This window comes from Hemibagrus wyckioides, linkage group LG18 (assembly GCF_019097595.1).
Source record: "Hemibagrus wyckioides isolate EC202008001 linkage group LG18, SWU_Hwy_1.0, whole genome shotgun sequence".
Taxonomy (NCBI): Eukaryota; Metazoa; Chordata; class Actinopteri; order Siluriformes; family Bagridae; genus Hemibagrus; species Hemibagrus wyckioides.
In genome coordinates this window covers 5,668,932-5,693,199 of record NC_080727.1, presented here as the reverse complement: position 1 = coordinate 5,693,199, position 24,268 = coordinate 5,668,932, and the positions used below count along the sequence as shown (strand labels likewise).

General features: G+C 40.5%; 1 protein-coding gene across 1 annotated transcript in view; it reads right to left on the bottom strand.

Annotated features, from left to right (window-relative positions):
- The window catches only part of sfswap (splicing factor SWAP), a 111,645-nt gene that overhangs the window by 64,865 nt on the left and 22,512 nt on the right, over nt 1–24,268 (bottom strand). Inside the window, exons 8-10 of the mRNA XM_058415365.1 lie at nt 20,069–20,351; nt 18,426–18,590; nt 17,953–18,046 (exon numbers count right to left, since the gene is read on the bottom strand). Of these exons, the coding sequence (XP_058271348.1) occupies nt 17,953–18,046; nt 18,426–18,590; nt 20,069–20,351 (542 nt within the window). The remainder of the gene's footprint in view (nt 1–17,952; nt 18,047–18,425; nt 18,591–20,068; nt 20,352–24,268) is intronic.

Here is a 24,268-nt window from a genome sequence, read left to right as displayed (position 1 = left end):
GTGGAGATTAAAAAAAAAAAAAAAGACTGGGTCAGGAAGTACATCTTTTCAACACCTTACAAGGGGAGCTATCTGGCTGCTCAGAATTATAGAGGCACTTTAGAGCTGCTGATCGTTTGGTTCCGCCTTGTTGCACGGTACTGCACAGACAAGTCTTTTTATTTCATACTACTTGCCTGTGAATTCTGTAAGCGGACGCCGTTGTTATACATCACTAAGTTGTGCCATTACACTTTTAGCTTATATACATCCTAATGGAAGCATGGTGTCTTATTAAAAGCTTGTGTAACGGCATTCGGTCATGTTTAAAAAAAAAAAAAAGAAGGCGGCAGCATAAATGCTTGTCCACCTAAACACAAGTGCTGACCTTCAGATTGACAAAAACAGCCACTGTGACTCGGTGGCACGGATCTGAATATTAACCAGCACCATAACTGCATCCTGTCATAAGAGTTTTTGCAGTGTTTGATATTTTAGTTCATTATTTCTCCCTCAACATCCACGTGCCTCATCGCCGTCACCAGCGGAAGGAAGGATTAACCGCGTTGATGAGCAAATGGAAAAAACAAAAAGTGGCAATGGACGGGTATGATTTGAGACAGGATTGGTGGAGTGGGAAAAGAAACGGAAACAAGACAGAAAGGAAGATGAGGAGTAGATTGTAAGAGGCAGTTGGGGGTTGAGAATAAGAGACAGTCTCAGCATGACCGAAGCCTTAGTAGCTCCCCTGGGGACCGAACACAATAAGGGACGATAAATACAGCCATGCTGAAGGACTAAAAGTGACACACTCCATTTCACTTGCTTCTTGAATGGAATCTGTGTGCGCTGTATGAAGGCGGCAAACAAGAACAAGAGCCAGTGCAGCTAACTGGAGTGGGAAGACAGGCGGGAATATCGGAGTAGAGGATGGGCATGATTTCAAAATAAAGGGACTCCGAAAAGCTGGAGTCTGTCCACCCCAAGGTTCGACCTAAGTGTACATGTCTGAGATGCTTCTCAGCTCAACTCGACTGTACGGAGTAGTTATTTGACTTGCTGTAGCCTTCCGCTCAGCTAAAATCCTTCAAATCTCAATCTTCGTTAATAAAGGTATTTCCGCTGCCGCTGGATTTAATTGGAATATCCAATGGGATATTTTTTCTTCTTGTCCATTTTGTTCTGTGAGTTTCTGAAATACTCAACCCAGCCCATCTGGCACCAACAACCACGCCAAAGTCTTGGAGATACTGAAACAGTAATGTTCTGCCTCTCACGCTAATTCTCTCTCTCACACACACTCGCCTGTCTCTCTCTCACACACACTCGCCTGTCTCTCTCTCACACACTCTGATCCCTACTCTCTCTCAGTCTATCTTTTGGTCTCTCTCTCTCTCTCCCCAGTCTGTCTTTTCTGTCTATCTGTGTCTCTCCTTGACCGTCACCAATTTCTCTCTTGTCTGTCTGTCTCTTATTTGCTAACTCATTTGTCTGTCTTTCATACTGCCGTCTCTCCTGTCTTTCTCTCTCTAATGCTCGCTGTTTCTCTTTCCGTCTCTTTCACAATCTCCATCTGTCTCACTCGGTTAATTTTCAAAATCTCTCTCTTACTCAATCTCTCTCTCTCTCTCTCTCTCTCTCCCCAACTCCTTCACACACTCGTTCACACTCTATTATATGCTGCTTCTTTCTCTCTTTCAAACACACTCGTCTGTCTGTCCGTCTCTCTCTCTCTCACACACACTCGTCTGTCTCTCTCTCTCACACACACTCATCTATCTGTCTCTCTCTCACGCTCTCTCTCTCTCCCACACACTCGTCTGTCTCTCTCTCTCTCTCACACACACACACACTCATCTGTCTGTCTGTCTCTCTCTCTCTCACACACACACACTCATCTGTCTGTCTGTCTCTCTCTCATGCTCTCTCTCTCTCACACACACTCATCTGTCTCTCTCTCTCTCACACACACACACACACTCAACTGTCTGTCTCTCTCTCTCCCACTCTCACACACACTCTTCTGTCTGTCTGTCTCTTTCTCTCTCTCTCACACACACACACACACACTCATCTGTCTCTCTCTCTCTCTCACACACACACACACACTCATCTGTCTGTCTCTCTCTCCCACTCTCACACACACTCATCTGTCTCTCTCTCTCTCACACACACACACTCGTCTCTCTCTCCGTCTCACACACACACTCGTCTGTCTGTCTGTGTCTGTCTCTCTCTCTCTCTCACACACACTCGTCTCTCTCTCTGTCTCACACACACACTCGTCTGTCTCCCTCTCTCTCTCTCTCTCTCTCACACAGACACACTTGTCTGTCTGTCTGTCTGTCGCTCTCTCTCTCTCTCTCTCTCTCCCCCCGACTCCTTCACACACTCTTCCACACTCATTCAGTTTAGTTCTTCACACCATTTTGCTTAAAAATCGAACTGTTTCTGAAATACTCACACCAGCCCCATCTGGCACCAAAACCACGCCACAGTCTTGAAGGGCCTGTGTTTGTTGACCACTTCCTCTAATTTATCACAAAATGGCTGAGCCACCAAAGACAAGACACTAAACAATAACTACAGATAATCATCAAGGCTCGTGCCAGAATTCAGCGACGTTTTTCACATATTTACGCATATCAATCACTTAAAAATAATAAAAAACGAACAGCCGTCACGCGGGGACATGGCGATGACGAACACGGCGCAGTGAGACGGGAGGCTGTTCCGGCAAATCAGAAGAGACACTGACACGTTAATTGTTGTTTGATGTGCTTCGAAGGTCTTCCACTTTAAGAACCGCATGCTGCCACCCACTGTGTCAACGTCTATTACAGTAGTCTCGGATGATTGACTTCCCACCCACACTCAGAAACAGCAGTACATGCGAACCTCTTGTACGTTCACACTCATTTACTTGCTGTCAGTGTTTTTTTATTATATTTTTTTTTTTATAACCATCATCAGATGCCCCCTTGTGGAAGTTTACAGATGATTTTCATTTTAATTTGTATAAATAATTAAAATAAAACGCGATTGAGGATGAACTGTTGGAGAAAAGTTACAGCCTTCTTCTCCCACTGGCAGCTCTGTCATCGTTTTCAAATCTAAATACGAACTCGAGCGTTCGCTTTTTTTTTACGGCATTGCAACTAATTAGATTGGAAACTGACTGCTTTCCTTTCGTTTTTTACGCTTGCTAATAAGCTGAAGTGTCAGAAGGTAAGCAGAAAAAGAGATATATGCAGCATTGTTTCTTCAGAGACGGGAAAAGAGAGAGAGAGAGAGAGAGAGAGAGAGAGGGAGGGAGAGAGAAATGAAAGCTTGTCTTTCTCCTTACTGCAATGCAAACCAACCTCTCCGTCTCTCTATCTCTGTGTTGGCATCTCTTATGTTTCTCTGCCTGTTTCTCTCTCTCTCTCTCCATCCATCTCTCCTGCTCTCTCTCTCTCCTACTCTCTCTAACTCCATCCATCTCTCCTGTTCTGTCTCTCACCTCGTCTCTTGCTTTGCCTCTCCTGCTGCTTCTTTCTCTCTTTCAAACACACTCGTCTGTCTGTCTCTCTCTCGTGATCTCTCTCTCTCTCTCCCTCCCACTCTCATACACACTCATCTGTCTGTCTGTGTCTCTCGCTCTCTCTCTCTCACACACACACTCATCTGTCTGTGTCTCTCGCTCTCTCTCTCTCACACACACACTCATCTGTCTGTGTCTCTCGCTCTCTCTCTCTCACACACACACTCATCTGTCTGTCTGTGTCTCTCGCTCTCTCTCTCTCACACACACACACTCGTCTGTCTGTCTCTCTCTCTCGTGCTCTCTCTCTCTCTCCACTCTCACACACACTCACACACACTCGTCTGTCTGTCTCTCTCTCTCTCCACTCTCACACACACTCGTCTGTCTCTCTCTCTCGTGCTCTCTCTCTCTCACCCACTCTCACACACACTCGTCTGTCTGTCTGTCTCTCTCTCTCTCCACTATCACACACACTCGTCTGTCTGTCTCTCTCTCTCGCTCTCTCTCTCTCTCACACGCACACACACACACACTGATCTGTCTCACTCTCTCTCACACACACTCGTCTGTCTGTCTCTCTCTCTCTCCACTCTCAAACACACTCGTCTGTCTGTCTCTCTCTCGCTCTCTCTCACACGCACACACACACACACACACTGATCTGTCTCACTCTCTCTCTCACACACACTCGTCTGTCTGTCTGTCTCTCTCCCTCTCCACTCTCACACACACTCGTCTGTCTGTCTCTCTCTCGCTCTCTCTCACACGCACACACACACACACACTGATCTGTCTGTCTCTCTCTCTCACACACACTCATCTGTCTGTCTGTCTCTCTCTCTCACCCACTCTCACACACACTCGTCTGTCTGTCTCTCGCTCTCTCCCACTCTCTCACACACACTCGTCTGTCTGTCTCTCGCTCTCTCCCACTCTCACACACACTCGTCTGTCTGTCTCTCGCTCTCTCCCACTCTCACACACACTCGTCTGTCTGTCTGTCTCTGTTTCTCTCACTCCGATTCCTACTTTCTCTCTCTGTCTCACTTTCAGTCTCTCTTTTGGTCTCTCTCTCTCCCAGTCTGCCTATTTATGTCTCTCCTGCTGTATCTCTAAATTCTCTCTTCCGTCTCTCTTTCCCTCTCCTGCCGTGTCTCTCACTTGCTCACTCATTCGTATTCTTTCAGTGTTTCTTTCGTACTGCTGTCTCTCCTGTCTTTTTCTCTCATGCTTTCTGTTTCTCTTTCTGACTCTTTCATAGTCTCCATCTGTCTCACTCTGTATCTCATTCACAATCTCTCTCCCCCTTTGACTCTTTTTCACACAGTCTTTCACACTCATTTAGTTTCTCACCCTCCCTCCCTCCCTCTCAGTGGAAGGCTGTGGCAAGAGATACACAAATCTATGCAACGTTCTGCTGTTGAACAGAACCATAGGAGTCGTGTTTTATGTCTTGAACACCACCCTAACGGGAATCCCAAAGGATCTGGTTTGTGCATGAACATTTCCATCGCTTTGCTCATCCCAGGCTTGAACATAAAGTCTATCTCCACTTGACCCGCACCATCATGCAGTATTGCTTTGACCCAGAACTACACAATGCCATAAAGAAGAACAATGCGACTTATACCGAGAGCATCTTTGTACAGCAAGGACTTTTAAAAGAGGAAAAATAATTAGCATTGTAGTCAGAATATTTTAGACATACAACCAGATATTAAGCATTATTACCATTTCCTTTTTTAGCCAGGAGTGAGGAAACATTGTGAGAAAATCATCCGCCAGTGACTCGGTAATTAAAGAGGAGGGGAACAAGGGGCGCAGAAGGAGACCGAATGAGTTGCAATGTTCACAGCTCACTAACTTCTGGAGATAAACAGTTCTTTTTCCCTCTCTCTCGCTCTCTCTAAATTGTTGCCACAGTATGAAAGCTGAGATTTTATTCGATCAGCAACCAGTACAATTCCAAAATAAAACTGGACTGGTTGAGGAGGGACCTCGAAGCAGGTGATATGAGACTTGATTTAGACCTTAATGGAAGTAACCTGAATACAACGCTTTATTTAGAGAAACCCCTTCGGAAGCATTTAGCTGATGAAAGTCTTTTGTCCAAAATATCTCCTAACATCCTGCTTCGGAGAAAACTGCTAGAGAAGTCAGAAGGTTCCTCGTTGAAGATCCATCATCCATGATTAGTTCTTGCTTAGCGTACAACTCTTCTAAAATGAATTCAAGTCCCTACTTATAGTGAATTCAATTTAAACACATTCGTAATGAAAACAAATACTTCCTCATGATACCATGTTACTACTATAGACCGAACAAATGCAGTGAAGTATAAAAATGTACACCCTGGATGTATCCATTCACATGTATATGGGAAGAAACCAAAGAACCCAGGACACTCCAGAGAGACGGTAACAAAACCCTGGACCGCTGTGCCACAATGATGATGCTGAATCTTGCCGTTAAATAATATAAATTAAAAATAATAGCTAAGTAATTTAAACATGGTGTCATTGTGCTGAAATCACACTGTGACGAAAAAAAATGCATAAAAATATGAGCTACTTCAAGACTGCAAAGTACACTGTAATCAAGCACCACTAAATGATGACTGATTAATTAAAACACACAAATTCCTTCAGCTTCTAGTAAATACCGTGTTTTTATTTTATTAATATTATTATTATTATTATTGGTACTAGTAAGATTACAGGGTGAAGAGGTGAAGAAGGTACAGGAAGTACTAGGGGTCAACAGTCCAGAGTAATGGAGAGTGTGGGAAAGAGGTAAAGAAGTGAGTTGGAATGGGTGGAGAAAGGTGTCGGGAGTTCTGTGTGATAGGAAAATATCAGCGAGAATCAAGGCGAAGGTGTATGAGACAGCGGTGAGACCGGCCATGCTGTACGGTTTAGAGGCAGTGTCACTGAGGAAGAGACGGGAGTCAGAGCTGGAGGTAGCAGAGCTGAAGATGTTGAGGTTCTCTTTGGGAGTGACACGGTTTGGACAGGATTAGGAACGAGTACATCAGAGGGACAGCTCGTGTTGGACGTTTGGGGGACGAAGTTAGGGAGAGGCCAGATTAAGATGGTTTGGACATGTCCAGAGGAGGGACAGTGAGTATATTGGTAGGAGAATGTTGGACATGGAGCGGCCAGGCAGGAGGAAAAGAGGAAGGCCAAAGAGGAGGTATATGGATGGAATAAATGAGGATATGAAGCTAGTGGGTGCAAGTGTTGAGGATGCAGAAGATAGGGATAGGTGGAGAGAGATGATTCGCTGTGGACACCCCTGAAGGGAAAAGCCGAAAGAAGAAGAAGAGATTATTGGTACTAGTAGTATTAGCACTAATAACTATTACTATGGGAGTAATAGCAGAAGTAAAAGCAATAGAAAAAGTAGCAGAAATATACTATACTATATCATACTGAAGAAACTGACCCACTAGACAAACCCAATTGAAGCTATTAGAAGTAGGAATAGAAGCAGAAATCATATAGTTGTTATAGTAGCAACAGCAGTTTTAGTAGCAGAAGTAAAATCCTGTGAAGATATGAAGATGACCTGAACACACAGGGTCGACCCCGTTAGTAGTAGTAACTTTAGTGCTAAAATACTGCTGTAACCATAAAGGCCTGGGGAGCAGCAGTAGTAATAAAGGGAGTAATAATAGCAGTAGTAGTAGTAGTAAGAGTAGCAGCAATGATGCCATAGTCTTGAAGAAAATGACCCAAAACCCACTGGGTAAACACTATTATGGCCTAATACAAGTAGTAGCAGAAGCCTTTATTATTATTATTATTATTATTATTATTATTATTATTATTATTATATTACAGCACAGTGGAATTCTATTCTTCGCATATCCCAGCTGAGGAAGTTGGGGTCAGAAGGCAGGGGCAGCTATGATACAGTGCCCCTGGAGCAAAGAGGGTTAAGGGCCTTGCTCAATTGCCCAACAGGGGCAGCTTGGTAGTGCTGGGGCATGAACCCTGACCTTAACATGAGCTACCACTAGCAGTAGTAATAGTGTTAATGGCAGCTGCAGTAGTAGTAGTAATAATATCAGTAATATTATTCATAAAGTAGAAAGATCCAGTTAGATACATGTAAGTGCTCTGCATTAGAAGCGTCTGCCAAATGTTCTAAATGTAAATGATTAAAATGACCCAAATCCCACTGAGCAAAGTCTTTTAAACCCTGTTCGAAAATCGTGTCAATCATGAAAGACAACGTGTAGGTCCAACACACACTGAGTAAATCCTATTAAACCCGAGCAGGTTCAATAGTAGTATTAGTAATAGTAAGAGTGTTGATGGCAGTTATACTGGACAGAGAGTGGACAGACATCCGTGAACTAATTTAAAGGTTTTCACTAGGGGGATTTATACCATCTTTTTTTTTTTTTTTTCCAAAATCCATTCCCAAATCTCACTCTGAACACGTCTTTTCCACAAGCTGAGTACCCGAAACGTGTTTTCTTTATCTTTGCACCCACTGTGTGTGTGTGTATGTGTCTCACCCATCTGACTCACGCTAGCACATGACTGGATTCACCTACAGGCAAAACACAACGCTGGCTTCTAACATCCGTAGAATCAACAGTTTCCCAGGTTGGAATAAGTGTGAAGGCTTATCACATCAGAGACGTGTCATTAATCTCCATGTGGTACATGCACTGCAGAGTGTGGGTGTGTTTGCATGTTACTATTCACAGGCTTTTCACAGCACGGGCACTAACAAGCTAGCCGTCAACACGACTGTCTGGAGCACTCAGGGTTTATAATCACTTTTACATTTTTCGCTCAGCCACATGCATTCATTTGTTCATGATCAAAGACTGCACTTCATATTATCTCAAATGAGGACTTCTTTTTATTAACGTTTTCTCGGGTTTGATACTTCTTCACAGTAAACAGATGATCCCTTTGAAACAAAACAAAACAAAACAAAAAAGTAGAATGGTTTTCTTGATGCTTTGAGGCAGCGATGATGAGTGCAACTTATTAAGCATTTGCTCTTTTATGTCTTATTATTCATGATTTATTCTGTCTTTCGTTCCAAATTTTTTTTTTAAAAAGTGCATGGGTTGAGTGATGTGACGGAAAGAAGCAGAACTAAGAAGACATAATTGTCAAACAATGGTTAAAAAAAATAAAGACAAATAACAATATGAAAGCCGCACATACACTTACATTGCCAAAAGTTTTGGGACACCCCTCCAAATCACTGAATTCAGGTGTTGTTTTTCAGGGGTTGGGCTCGGCCCCTTAGTTCCAGTGAAAGGAACTCTTAATGCTTCAGCTTCATACCAAGACATTTTGGACAATTTCATGCTCCCAACCTTGTGGGAACAGTTTGGGGATGACCCCTTCCTGTTCCAACATGAGTGCACACCAGTGCACAAAGCAAGGTCTGTAAAGACATGGATGAGTGAGTCTGGTGAGGAGGAACTTCACAGAGTCCTGACCTCAACCCTCTGGGGTGAATTAGAGTGGAGACTGGGAGTCAGGCCCTTCTCATCCAACATCAGTACCTGACCTCACAAATGCCTTTCAAGAGGAATGGTCAAAAATTCCCATAAACACACTCCTAAACCTTGTGGAAAGCCTTCCCAGAAGAGTTGAAGCTGTTATAGTGGGCCAACTCCATATTATATTCATGTGCACGTAAAGACAGAAGTCCCAGTTTTGGAATGGCTCAGAGTCTCCGCTCTAATTCATCCCAAAGGTGTTCATCCATATCTTTATGTACCTTGATTTATGCACTGGTGTACAGTCATGGCAGGAAAGGGTCATACTCAAACTGTTTCCACAAAGATGGGAGCACGAACTTTTCCAAAAACGTCTTGGTATGCTGAAGCATTAAGAGTTCCTTTCACTGGAACTAAGGGGCCGAGCCCAACCCCTGAAAAACAACACTTGAATGCAATGATTTGGAGGGGTGCCCCAAAACTTTTGGCAATATAGTGTATAGCACAGATGATGATGAATACAAGAGATTATTACGCATGCAACATCTCGGAACATACAACACGCCAAACCTTGAGGCGTCAGCGTACGGCAGCAGAAGACCACATTAGTGGTCACTCCTTTCAGCCAAAAACAGGAATATGAGGCTACAGTGAAGACAAGCTCACCAAACTTGGATGGCTGAAGATTAAAGCAAAGCCTGTTTTTTTATTTCGTCTGATCTTCAACTGCCCGGGTTGGGCAAATCCGCCTACAGGTTTGGCAGGCGGTGTGTTTTGAGATGATTTTCCGCAGACCGCATTTGTAAAGAGTGGTTATTTGAGTTATGGCAATTTTCCTGTCAGCTTAAACTAGTCTGGCTATTCTTCTCTGATCTCTCTCATCGGCAAGGCGTTTCCACCCACAGGACTGCTGATCACTGCATGTTTCTTGGTCTAATTCTGTGTAAACTGGAAAGTGTGTGATCATCCCAGGAGATTATCATGAGCAGCTTCTAAATTACTCAAACCAGCCCAATCAGTGAGATCACGTTTTCCTCCCTCTTTCTGAAGCTCTTGACCTACATCTGCATGATTTTATGCATTACATATACTATAAATATAGAAATATACACAAGCATGGAGAGATTATCCATGTTGCTTCAACACAGACGTGCCAAACCTCATGAACCTTGATCCTGAGAACCAAAAACCCAGCTATTTTCTTGAGAGACAGGAAACTGCAAGGCGTCTTGATTATATAATGCAGGGAAAATGACAGATGTGACTAAGAAGAGTGAAAACACAGCAGTCTCCACAGAACTTAATCAAACAGATGCTTAAATAGAACCTGAGGAGCCATCAAGAACAATGTCACAAAAAGCCTAGTATCTAGAATCCTTAAGAGATTGCTTGTTTATGACTCTGCAGTAGTAAAAAAAGAGACATCTGGCAAATTCCAGTTTGACTTTCAGACCTCAGACACTAGCAAATTTTACATGGTCATTGACCGCAAAGATGAGACAGATCTTCATCTAGTTAAAGCTGTCCCTTTCTGCATTTCGGAGCGGAGTAAGAAAAGTAAATTCACTGCATTTTAGAGAAGGAGAAGGAACAAGAATATAGATCAAACAGATCTAGCACCAGGCATAACATTATGACCACCTGACACCTTTCTATCAGAACCAGCATTAACTTCTTCAGCAATTTGAGCAACAGTAGCTCGTCTGTTAGATCGGATCACACGGGCCAGCCTTCACTCCCCACGTCCATCAATGAACCTTGGCCGCCCATGACCCTGTCGCCGGTTCACCACTGCTCCTTCCTTGGACCACTTTTGATAGATACTGACCACTGCAGACCGGGAACACCCCACAAGAGCTGCAGTTTTGGAGATGCTCTGATCCAGTTGTCTATCCATCACAATTCAGCCCTTCGTCAAACTCGCTCAAATCCTTACGCTTGTCCATTTTTCCTGCTACTAAGGCATCAACTTTGAGGACAAAATTTTCACTTGCTGCCTTATATATCCCACCCACTAACAGGTGCCATGATGAGGAGATTATCATCAACTTCACCTCTCACTGCTCATAATGTTATGGCTGATCGGTGTATATAAAAAAATTACAGTTTTTACATTAATTGTAAGACTTTAGAGAACATGTACTCTCTTGGTAATTCTCCAATTGGACAAATTAAAAAAAAAAAAAAAGAATTTAGAGCTTGAATACTGAAAGCAGGTGAAAGTTCAGCATCGAATCCGTACTGCAATTAACAGCGAGTACAAAGTTTTACGACCTGCATAATTTTCAGGTCATAGCAATTACTTTGTGTCAAATAAAATTGATTTTCAACTCAAGATGAAAGACTAAATCCGATTGAATAATACATTCCGTTCCGTAGAACCCATCACCGTTCTGGAGTGGGAACGCTTAATGGGACCCTTTATAAGATTTCGTACAAAGGGAATTGAGGGAGGGGAAAAAAAAGAAAAGAAAAGAAAACAAAACAAAACAAAATGCGGTCGCATCGTTTGCAGTTGGTAGAAAGCCAGTGAAATCTGAATCAATAGCGTATTCTCTGAAGTGGCTCACAACTAAGCCTTAAATACTGCAACAAATGAATAAGCGCGCGCATTTATTTCCACTCTCAATAAGCCAAGTGTTTATATAAAAAAACAAAACAAAAAAAAAACAGACTTCTGGGGCTAGAAAAGCAGAAACATTATACTAACAAATGTCTGATTTTAAACTAGGAACCTTTTGGTTAAGTCACCCGTGCCAAGCTGAAATCTTTACCAATAAGCGCCGAAGCAGATCTATAAGTAATGCAAGCGCAGAAGTGTGCTTCGACCGTACACACACAACTAACTAATTCATGTTGGCTTAAGGCTCTCGCTGTCCGTTCCTTGAACTTGGGCCTTTGTCTTTATCAAGAAAGAAACTAGTTCAAGCTGCACCCGGATGTGCCGTGAATTCGGAATGAGTTCTTTCGCCTTGTGCTGAGCTGGATGAGAGAGAGAGAGTCAACAATAAGGCTATTTCGCTCTGGTGTACAGCAGTCTGAGCAAAGCCCTTCGTGTGGTATTGCTGGCGTGCGGGTCATAGTATTGCTATTAATAGCACTAATAAGGTTTACAAGTAGAAGTAATAACAGTAAGAGTATTTGTAGGAATAAATGTAGCAAGAGTACATGACCCTTACAATTTATCTGAGCAATTGAGGGTTAAGGGCCTTGCTCAGGGACCAAGCAGTGACCGTTTCATGGACCTGGGATGCAAACTCACAACCTTCTGATTAGTAGTCCAAACACCTTAACCACTACGCTACCTGAGTACGAGTATTAATAATAGTATTAATAATAACATGCACTGTAAAGCTTATTAATCCAGAACAGTACTATTAGTAGTAGGAGGAAGAGTAGCAATAGGAGGAGGAGGAGGGGCGGTGGTAGAAATAATAGTAGGGAAATAGTAGTATTAATAGTAATAGTAGCAGTAAGAGGAGAGGAGTAGTAGAAATATTACTACTTATAATACAAATAGGCCCAAAAAAAATGATCTACACTTCAACAGTTGTTATCTATGCCCTTTTATAAAACCCTAATTGAATAATGGCAGCAATGTGTAGTATTATGTTTCCTCTAAAGAGGTCAGTAGTCGCACCAACCGTTGATGGTGTTGTGACCTTCAGAAGAGAGCCAAAGAAAATGCCGCTTGACTCAAGATCATTTTGAAGTGGTATTGTAAATCTGAAAAGTTCAACGACAATGGTGATTGTGTTTGGAACAGAACCACCAACACGACTACCAATGGTGTTCATACAGACATCAAAAGTGCCTGGGTGCCAAACCGTGACCTTTTTGAGCACCTAATGTGATCGTTCAAACTTTTAGCTACCCTATGATGTTTATATAAATTTAGTGATAAAATTTTATGCATATATTTATATATTTTTTTTATGTACACATTTTTTGGGGGCCCCTCTGTAATGAATATTGTAGACCCCTCTGTAATAAAAAAAAATAAAAATAAAATAAAATAAAATAAATAAAAAATAAAAATAATAGACATGGTAGTAATATTTGTGTAAAGTAAAGTAAAGTAAAATAAATAAATAAATAAATAAATAAATAAATAAATAAATAAATGAAAAACAACACCTTAAATCCTATTAAGGCACAGTACAAGTTAAACCATTTTAAACCCCAGTAGTAGTACTAGAGTAGTATTACTATACTAAGCAGCAGTATAGTGATAGTAGTAACGATAGCAACAATGAAACTACAATAATGATGAAATAACGCACATAATAAACCGTATAAAACTCCAGCATTAAAAGCAGCGAAAGTAGAGTAATATTAATAGTAACAGTCTGTATTATTATTATTATTATTATTATTATTAAATGTAGGTGTCAAATACATTGGATAAACCCTATACTCACAACGTTCCTGATCACACTATCAGCAATAAACCACCGCTTAAAGGCGCGATCGCACAACGGTATATTTTCACATGCTGTCACAAGCCTAACACACATCATCTGTAGAATCTGTGCCGTGATGTGTGGTCTCTGAGGGTACGCACCACAGCACTGCTAGAAACAGAAAGTAAGATCAATTCCTGCTATATCAAAGAGTAGGATTAAGCTAACCCTAAGCTCGAGTTTTATGAGTATGTTCATAAAACGACGTGTAATAAAGACATTACCCGACACCAGAAGTGTGCGTGGTCTGATGAAAGAAAAACGGGATCACATCCTAACTGACACCATGTTTAATTGAGCTAGACATCTAATTTACACTGGTAGACACAGAAAGCAAATTACACTGATTAAGCTTCAAAAGGCTAGGGACAGGTGAGGAAATTAACCAAAGCAGAATTGTTAGACAGCAAACCCATCACAGAACAGCCTCTGGAAGGAGGGAAAAAAAATTAAAAATTACGAAGATAAGCCACAAATAAAACCAGACATGCTTGCTGCCACGATACAGCTGTGTTAAAGAGAAGCGGTCCATTCTTCCCCTTTTCACTTTAACACAACTCAAATTCCCTCCTCTCGCCTCTTCCTTGATTAAATCTGTTTCACCGGACTCTCTTGCTCTCTCAAGATCTCAGGAGCTGAAAGGCTGCAATGACAGGTGTCTGGTTGAGGTTTGCCCATGGTGAAGGTACTACTACGGGCTCTTATCCTGACCTGACCTGACCTCAGAGCATCAGGAGACTCAGGAGGGGTCTGCTGTGTTATAAGGTCTGACAGTGACCCTGCATTTCACCCTACAGCAAGTCTTCACCCTGAACCCAACCTCCGGGCAATGGAAGCGTATCCAGACGGGCTCTGAGAGGGGGATTGTGGGAGGATGGCTGAACATGAAAGGAATTAAACATGACAGGGTGACACAGGATGCAGGGAAATAATCAGTGCTGGTGTGTGATGCAACTGTGGTGTTAACACCAAGAACTGGATTATTTCCTAATGTTTTATTTTTCCTCTATGACAGCAATTTGCCAACAATGTTTTATTTACTGAAGAATGACTTACTTTTTATCTATTTATAGTATTATGTAATGTGGAATGTCCTGAACGACGTGTCCCTTTTATTTCTTTAACAGATATGAAACAGATGTTCACTCATCACACTCTCTTTTTCTCTCTAAACAAGACAAACCCGAAATCCATATATAAAATGCAGTACTATTAGTTCTGTTATTGATATTAATACAATTTATTTGATATTAATACAATTACTAATGGGTAGAGCAGGAGAGAGAGAGAGAGAGAGAGATGCAGCTGGGAGAGCTTGTGAAACACAGACGCTCCCCGAAGTGTGAACTTGAACCTGAAGGAATTAAAAGCTGCGAGTCCAAGAAGTATCATTTTCTTCCGTTATCATGTTTTTGTTGAGAGTGCTGAAAAGAGCAGACTGAATAAATGCAAGCCGGGAGTCTGAGAACCTGATAATCCGCTTCTCAAGTTTTCTTCCAGGGTGGTTCAGTAGGTAATATTTCTACCAATATTACAAAGTTTGATACACTGATCAGGCATAACATTATGACTGGTGACAGATGAAGTGAATAAGACTGGTGATCTCCTCATCATGGCACCTGTTAGTGGGTGGGATATATTAGGCAGCAAGTCAACATTTTGTCCTCAAAGTCGATGTGTTAGAAACAGGAAAAATGGGCAAGCGTAAGGATTCGAGCGAGTTTGACGAAGGACGACTGGATCAGAGCATCTCCAAAACTGCAGCTCTTGTGGGGTGCCAGCATGGTCAGAATCTATAAAAAGTGGTCCAAGGAAGGAACAGTGGTGAACCGGTGACAGGGTCATGGGCGGCCAAGGCTCATTGATGCACGTGAGGAGCGAAAGCTGGCCCGTGTGATCCGATCCAATAGACGAGCTACTGTTGCTCAAATTGCTGAAGAGGTTAATGCTGGTTCTGATAGAAAGGGGTCAGAATACACAGTGCAGGACGCGTCAAGGGGGACCAACACCAATATCAGGCAGGTGGTCATAATGTTATGCCTGATCGGTGTACAGTGTGGTAATGGATGAGGATTTGAATGTAATGAGAATGACAAAACCTGGGTGATCGATGAGAAATCATGCTTGAATTTTGTTAATAGAAGAAATCCTGGCAATAAAAAAATAAAAAATATATATAAAACAGGGTAATAAAAAAGCAGGGGGGGGGGTGTCCATGTTTATTTGAAAGTATGCCGATTATCATGGAATATTGTGAAAGTGATTATTGACACATGCCTAGGCTTGATTTACTTCTAACTGCAAGACTGGCATTTCCTTTAGTTCTGTCAATTTGGCTAATGAACACTTCAGACTCTACTAACAGAGAGATTGATTCAGAGCACAGAGCTCAAATTCACATTAAAGCAAACACGCATTAAAGCAAATTCACCTGCAGGCTCTGGGGATTTCTCAAGGCACATCCTCAAGCTCGAACATACAGGACATTAGATAAAGGAGGACTTTTATTAGCGTTCATTAAAATAAAATAAAATGAAAAAAAAAAAAACCCTTACTCACCTCTCCAGCTCACTCGTTTATTTACTACAGCATTATTAGCTCTGGCTGCTGCATGTGCAGAATATAAATTGGGCACTTAGCACTCTTTAAGCAAATAGCTTTATAAATCTGTCTCTGTATATGTCGCACTCAACCGTTAATATTTTTCGCTTTACAATCTTGAGCTCCTAAAATAAGTCCATGTTCTTGCTATATCCATTAAGAATATAACTAGTGAGCTGAAGGACACTAATGAAATGGAAATGACCAGTATGCTGAGCAGAACGAATTTGTAATATCATATTTGCGGTATGCTATGGTGGTGGGCAAAACAGATAAAAAATAAATAAATAAACAAACACGCAAGAAATAGATGCTGCAGGGCCACGGTGGATCCATCATGGATTCCAGCAGTCTGAAAATTATACATGCAGTCGGGGAAGAAAATGAGATTTCGGAGCAAGCTTAACAAAACAACAGACAGAGAGAGCACCACTGTCAGTCAAAATGTGAGATGGAGATGTAAACAAGTGACGGAGTAGGACATTATTTTGTCTGAGGAGCAATTTGAACATCACACGGCCTGGTGATGAGTAACTCAACCACGTCAGTATGCGTTGGAGATGCGACTGAAGCCAAAAAAATCGTATTCGGGAAGAATTTAGGGTATGCAATGGTTGGTGTTGGTGGATTCTATACTGGGATCCTCTGCTTGCACAATGTTTTACAGTGGGGGGGGGGGATCTTATACATCCAACATGATCACGGATCATGCTTATATATATATAAATATATAAAATCAAACACTAATTCAATCTATCTAGTTTAAATAAAGTTTACAACAAGCAAAGGTAATTTTTTTATGTAATTTTTATGTAATTTTTTCTGTAATTTTTTTACTGACCACATATACCATATACATTTTTTTCTCAATGCAGTCAGATTTGAAGCTGGACAAGGAAAGCCCTTTTTTTATTCAATTTATTCATCTTTAATATCTGTCTGGTCAAAACTGCAGTGGATTATATTAGGCTGTAATTAGTTTATATTTGGGGAATTTCTTGTCCATGATTTTTGGAGCAAGAACCAAAAGAAAGAAGAGTCTGAGAGGATCCAATTGTAGGCATGGTAATAAGGCTTCAATACGAAAGACACATCAAAAAATTTGACCACATTTCTATGGATTATACCTCAAGTTTAGACGATCTCCACCTCCCACGTCTCCTCACCCAGTCCTTCCCCCATGTTTCTCTTATTTCTTTAGATACAAAATAATGCTCCATCAAGTGATAACCAGCGGAATATGAGGATTAAACACATCTGGGATTTCAGGTGAGAGAAGGATTGTGTAACGTGGGAGTCTCGTCTCTTGGGCATCTAAGCAAGGCCCTTAACCCTTTCTGCTCCAGGAGCACTCTATCATAGCTGCCCCCTTGCACTCTGACCCTTAACTTCCTCAGCTGCATTATGTGAAGAAAAGAATTCCACTGTGCTGTAATGTATATGTCATGATAATAAAAACGTCATGCTACATCCACAAAACAATAGAAAAATGTGTGCAGTTCAGAGTTTCTCAGATTTTGAAAGTGAATTAGTACCCACTGGGCGTTACAGAAAAGAATTACATGCCTAATGAGCAAAGCCGGAAGCGATGGAGTGCGAAAGAAAAGCTTGATGATGATAAGAAGAAGAAACCTTAAGAGACACTGTACTCAAAAAAAAGAAAAAAAAAGAAAAGGAAAGCTGTTGTGTGGATAGAGGGAATATAAATCATTACTACTGTAGAACTGCATACGATAAAAGTAAAATGAATACGAAATACGTTGAAAGGATGTTTGATGAAAGTGTCACACTTTTATCAACTAAAAATGCACAATCAAAAGGATAGACAAGTTTTATTACAATCCAAAAAAAAAAAAAAAAATAAGCAGTCAGAAGAGGCAAGACTAAGAAATGAAGAGTAAAAATACCTGAGGCTGGTTTGAGGCTTCTTTCTGCATGAAGTAGTGCTTCTTGAATTCATAGTAAGTGTTGTACTGGTGCCAAGACTGCAGAAAGTCAAACCTTTGAAAACACACCAGGCCCAGAATTATTCATTTTTTTATGATTACACCACAGTGGTGCTAATTATTATCGTAGAAGAATAGCTGTGACAGTAGTGTGGATCTTAAGGATTATATTAACAGATTCTTCTGAATTTTTTTTTTCCTAAAGACTTTTTCCTCTATTGTCAGTGTTTATAACATGAACAGATAAAGAGAAATGGATAATATATATAAAAAAAAAAAGAACACTTTAAGAACTGGGTGTAAGGGGAATAAAATGCTTGAAGCTCTGTTCAGGAAGTGCATTGGGTTACATCACTCAAGCTACCAGCTTAGTGGGTTATTAAATAAAAATGAAGAGTATCGACAGACCACGGCGAAGACAGACGGGTGCTTACCGCGGGTCGTTTTTAGCACGCACGCTGCTCTCGAACTTCACACCGTTTCGGGCTACATATTCAGCCAGCTTATCGATGACGGGCTGGATGTCTGGTGGCGGAGGGATGATTGCTGCGGCTGAAGAAGTCGTCTGGCTAACACTCGCCTGTGTGGTGGAAGAAGAGCTGCGTGCCAGAGAGAGAGACAGAGAGAGAGAGAGAGGAAGGTTTGGATATCTCAGAATTCAGAATTCTTGCAATGCCAGATAACCATAGCAGGAGTATGATTTCAGAGTAATGTCCAATCAAGGATGCAGCTATAAGCGGTGCTTAGTTGTCATGGCAACCCAAGGACTGCATATATGATGAACAACATAAGGAAGACTGAGAACCGACATGAAAAATCGCCCTCTCTGTCATGCTTTTTGACCAGGGACAGGAAGAATGTGTCCACCTCCACGTGTCTAAACGAGAACGTACCCAAGCTTCATGGTTGAATCGCTTACCAGAAGATCCTGCGGAACAAAAAAAAAAAAACACGGCTTCTCTCCATTGGTACACCGAGTTACCTGCGCTGTCAAAATTTAAAACACTTAAGTCTGTCGAATGATGGAGAAGCATGCTGTGCCAATCAGGAAACGTGAACAACTTATGTGTCCAAGATGCAAGACTGTCAGTTCTAGCTGTCAATCATCTCAACAACTACACTAGCCATCCAAAAACTTCCCAAAAAAACACCCATTTCTCTGGGGACTTATGAAAAACCTGAATCTATATGGAAATTACACCTACTACACTTAAGACTATATTTCTGGCTGGGTTAAAAGAAAATCATTTTCTCGGTCAACACGAGATGGTCAAGCTCAAATCCCGATGATGCCTCAGTACCCGTGGCCAGGAGGCAGAAGAAGGAAAACTGGCCATGTTCTCGGGTGGGAGTGATGAAATACTTTCTCTTCATTAGTCACAGAGGCCAGTTGCGGGTGTCTGAGAGCTCAGGTGGTGAAAGAGGGCAGAAAGCCCTATGGCGCAGCTCAAAAATATGTACACCCCCCCCCACCTCATCACTATCCTTGAGGTTTATGTTCCCTTCCACAACCTGCGATCAGTTATTGATAAGTGCATGATAGCACCTTCTCAATGAGGCATGAACCTTCAGACTGACTTCCAAACTCAATCTTCGAAACACGGCTACTAAACTAACCCCTAACTTGTCCCTACTCCGAATATATTCGCACTAGCTCTTACTCTGTGCTCCTCTAACATTCGTTTAAAATCTCGACTTCTGCTTGATATATCACTTTGCTTGGATTCCCTCATTTCTGAGTGACTTTGGATAAAAAGGGCATACAAACTGAATAAAAGTAAGATGTGATGACTGCTTTGACATGATGAGGAACCACGTGTTAACCCTTAACCCTTCCCAGGTGGTAGCTGTTGTCTTATAAAGGCTACTGGTGGGCTGGAACTAGCAGATGACCCCACCAGATGTTTCCATATTTTCAGATGTAAAAGTATATTACTATCAGGTCTAAACCAGATGTTTTTTTTATGGTTATTTCCCAGAATAAGAGATATAGTGCAGATGCAAAATTTTAATTCCCCAAATTATAATAGAAAGGCATAAGCAGGATGCAATATTTTTACGTGTCAGAAACACATACCTTGTGCTATAGAAACCAGAAGGTGTAGCATGAGACACGGGAGCGGTCGCAGGGGGTGGAGCAGCAGCAGCTGTTGGAGCTGATGGGACTGTAACGGCAGAGGTGTCAGGAGGAGGTGTGGTTCCCGGTGGTGGAGGAGCTGGGGACGCTGAGTGAGTGGGCATCATGCCAGCAGGCATGGAGCTGTAATAGGCGCTGGCGTCGATGCCAGGTGGTGGTGGTGCCAGGCAGTATGTCCCATCGGGCAGCATGCAATACCCATAATACAACGCTGCCATGTTTGCTGCGAATGAACACCAACAAGGGAATAAATTAGGTGCGGTACACCAGACTACAGAAGAATGCAAATTTGGTCTTTTAGATTTGCTTCGTGTTGGAGACATTTGTATCCTAGCAGTCCTACTGATTACGTACATCTACAAGATCTCTTATGCAGCGGTGTTGAATTTGTGAATCTGATGTGATGGGCTTATTCATATTCTAAACAACACCTGAGATGATATTTTGGCTGCAATTCAACATCTAACCGTTTCTGTAATCATTTCTACAGTAGCAGGTGACCTACATAAACTAATTCTTACTTTAGAAAATCAATAATAATTTAAGAAAGACATCAAACATCCAGCTTTATTAACTATTTGACAGAAGGAGTCTCCAAATGCCATCAGTGGGGTTTTTTTAACCCCATGAGAGATAAAAAAAAAAGGGCAATTATAAAATAGCTAAACAATATTACATCGATAAATAAAAAAAAACTGCCATGGTTGTTGGGATACAAAAGGAATAAAACAATAGGGGACATGTTATTGGTTGTTAATCAACGTCAGTATATTTAATTCCTTACATGCATAATAAATATTTTACTCATTTAGTTCAATCAGGAATTTAAGTGAATATAATACACTGTAATTAATATTCAGACAGAATGTACAAAAAATAATGAACCATAAAATCTGTCGAAAAACATCTATTCAGCATCTATCAGTCATTGAGAATACCTTTCTGTATTTTAAAAAAGAATAAATCAGTCCCTGAATGATTTTTAGGCTTTTTTTTTGTGTAATTGCAGCAAAATCAAGGATTTTTGGCCACAGCAGTGTTTTTTGAAAATTTGTGATGGAAATGGGAGTTTTCTTGATTTTCTTTTTAGGAAAACAACTCGAACTGGTGAAATTGTAAGCACAGGATTCTTCTTCAACTCCTACCAGTGAAGACACATGGAATTACTTTCTAATACACACATCCTGATGATGTCACATGGCCCAAAGTCAGCGGTTATTTGGAAAAATCCCACGTTCCTACGAATATCCTGGAGTTTGCTTGATTTCGTGTTAAATTCTGCGATCGCAAAATCCCCAAATCTTTGAGAGAACGATAAATGGTAAGTGGGATGTGGTAGCTTAGTGGTTAAGGCGTTGGACTATTGACTGGAAGGTTGTGAGTTTGAATACCAGGTCCACCATGCTGCCACTGCTGGGCCATTGAGCAAGACCCTTAGCCCTCAATTGCTCAGTATAAAATGTAAGTCTCTCTGAATAAGAGCATCTGCCAAATGCCAGAAATGTGAATACTAAACTAATTTTGGTCCACATGTATGAGTGACCTCTGAAGAGCCAAACTGACTCCATGGTTCCCCAACATGGCTTCCAGGGACCAAGGGTCACTGGCTTGTGTTACAATGTTTGAAATCACAATATCAAAATGATTTCATCAAGTTTCTGTGGTTAACTACATTGCTTAAATGATGGACAGATTCAATCCAAAGCACAATGGCAATGTCTGCTGAAATTTATGCACAATTTTTGTGAAGGTTATATTCACAGGAAACCTAAATATATTAAAAAATAAAGCAATGAAAAAGAAAAAGTTCTCCAGTTCCAATACATAGGCAACGTGTTATCGTACTCATTTAAATAATGAGCTTAATATTTGAGTAACAGCATAATGCACTCATTTAAAATCATCAGCATCAGCAGGTAGAGAGCTAAACATAAAGCAGGGCAAGAAAATGAAGCTCACAATGAAGATCAAATAGCCCTACAGTGATAGTAAGAGTAGTGATAAATCCTGAATTGTATCCGAGAGTAGTTCAAATCAGGCCCCTGGAGTTTCCTCAATCATTCCTGTTTGATTTTGGCGTGATTGCAGCCTTGTACCAAAGGCAGCTATAGTTTCAAAAAAAAAGAAAAAGAAAAAGAAAATAGGAATAGGTTCTGGACATGTCCAAATGTGCTGCATGATGTCTGATCTCTGTGTTTATTGCAACCCTCTTACACCTCTGTCCATGACTGGAAATTTAATTCTGTTTCAGTATCCAAGGCTGTCGTTTTGTCTGTTGCTTCTGATATGTGAGGCTGTTGTTGCTGCTGGTTGGAAGCATATTTTAACTATTTCAGGGTGCTGGATTCTCTGGAGGCCAATTGATACATGAAGCATTGACAGCACTCACCTTCGCTCTATCACTGGGGAAAATATGCACCATAAAGCCAGATGGCATGACAGGACAGAGCTCTAGTGTGCAAAAGAAAGAGGGGGGAAAAAAATAGTAATTGTCCCATTATGACGTGTCATTTCATTGCCGGCTGGAAAAAGGCTTTGGTTTCAACAATAGATGGTAGTATCATCAATCATCTGGCAACCCAGAGGAGACAGACTGGAGCTGAACTACTGGTGGGTGATGATCTGAATACAGCACTGTTGATGGTCGGATTTATTCTGTCTTTTCTGGACTACACTGATCCTCTTGTCTTCCTTGTACAGGGAGAAAAATGGTGTAATTTTTTAGCTATTTACAATATGCCTATTTATTAGCGTCTTTACAGTAGCCTAGTATTTGTGATGGTTGGATAATTTACTACGTTTTTAAGGCAGTTATGGTAGGAAAAACTATAAACGGCAAAGAAGACAGTACATGAACAATTAAAATAAATAGCTCTGTTGGTCAAATTTTCTAAACCATATTTTCTAAATATAAAGACTGGGTGGTTTTTTTTAACACCATTCTGAGAAGCAGAGCATTATAGTACTTTTTTTTTTTCTATCTGTAATATACCCATTTATTAGTGTTTTTAGTGCTTCTCCAGTTAGTTACGGTAGTTTACCGATTTATTGTATTTTAAATCAGCTATAGATTAATAAACTACATACACTAAGGATGACAATACTGAGACTGGAATAAGTACAGCATTCTTGCTCAAGTCTATTTATTATATTTATACTGTATTTTCTAGACCAAAAAAAAAGATGCCCATTTATTACTGTTTTTATGGTAACCTTGCTACTACAAATAGTTATGGTAGTTATGGTATGAGGAACTACATAGAGGAACTTACTACTGGGCTAACTACAGTATTTTTGTTCAAGCCAAATTTGTTACTATATTTCCTGGACTATAAACGCTCAATTTTTTTGCACCAAATTCCAAATCTATACTATATTTTCTGGACTGTAAACAATTTTTTTTTCCACCAAATTTTACATTTATACTATATTTTCTGGATTATAAACGCTATTTTTTACCTCCAAATTTCAGATTTATACGATATTTTCTGGACTATTAAAAGACATTTTTTTTTTATTTCCCAAATATTACATTTATACAAGCCAAATTTGTTACTATATTTCCTGGACTATAAACGCTCATTTTTTTACCTACAAACTTCAGATTTATACGATATTTTCTGGACTATAAAAGACATTTTTTTTATTTCCCAAATATTACATTTATACTATATTTTCTGGACTATAAACGCTAATTTTTTACTTCCCAAATTTATACTATATTTTCTGGACTATTCCCCAGACAGTAAAATTAAATTCCCCAGAATTTAAATTTATTTTATTTTTTCTAGACTATAAACACTAATTGTTTTTCTCCAAATTTCAAATGTATACTATATTTTCTAAACTTTAAACACTATTTTTTTTTTATTTCTCAAATTTATACTATATTTTCTAAACTATCATCACTATTTTTTTTTTATATATATTTCTCAAATTTATACTATATTTTCTGGACTATAACCGATAATTTTTTTCTCCCAAATTTCAAATTTATGCTCTATTTTCTGGACCATAAATGCTATTTTTTTTGTGCCAAATTTATACTATATTTACTTTCTTTACTTTTTAGGCTGTTTGTAAAACGCCCATTTATCCTCGCTACACCAGTGATTACAAATTTATTGGACTACATAAAAA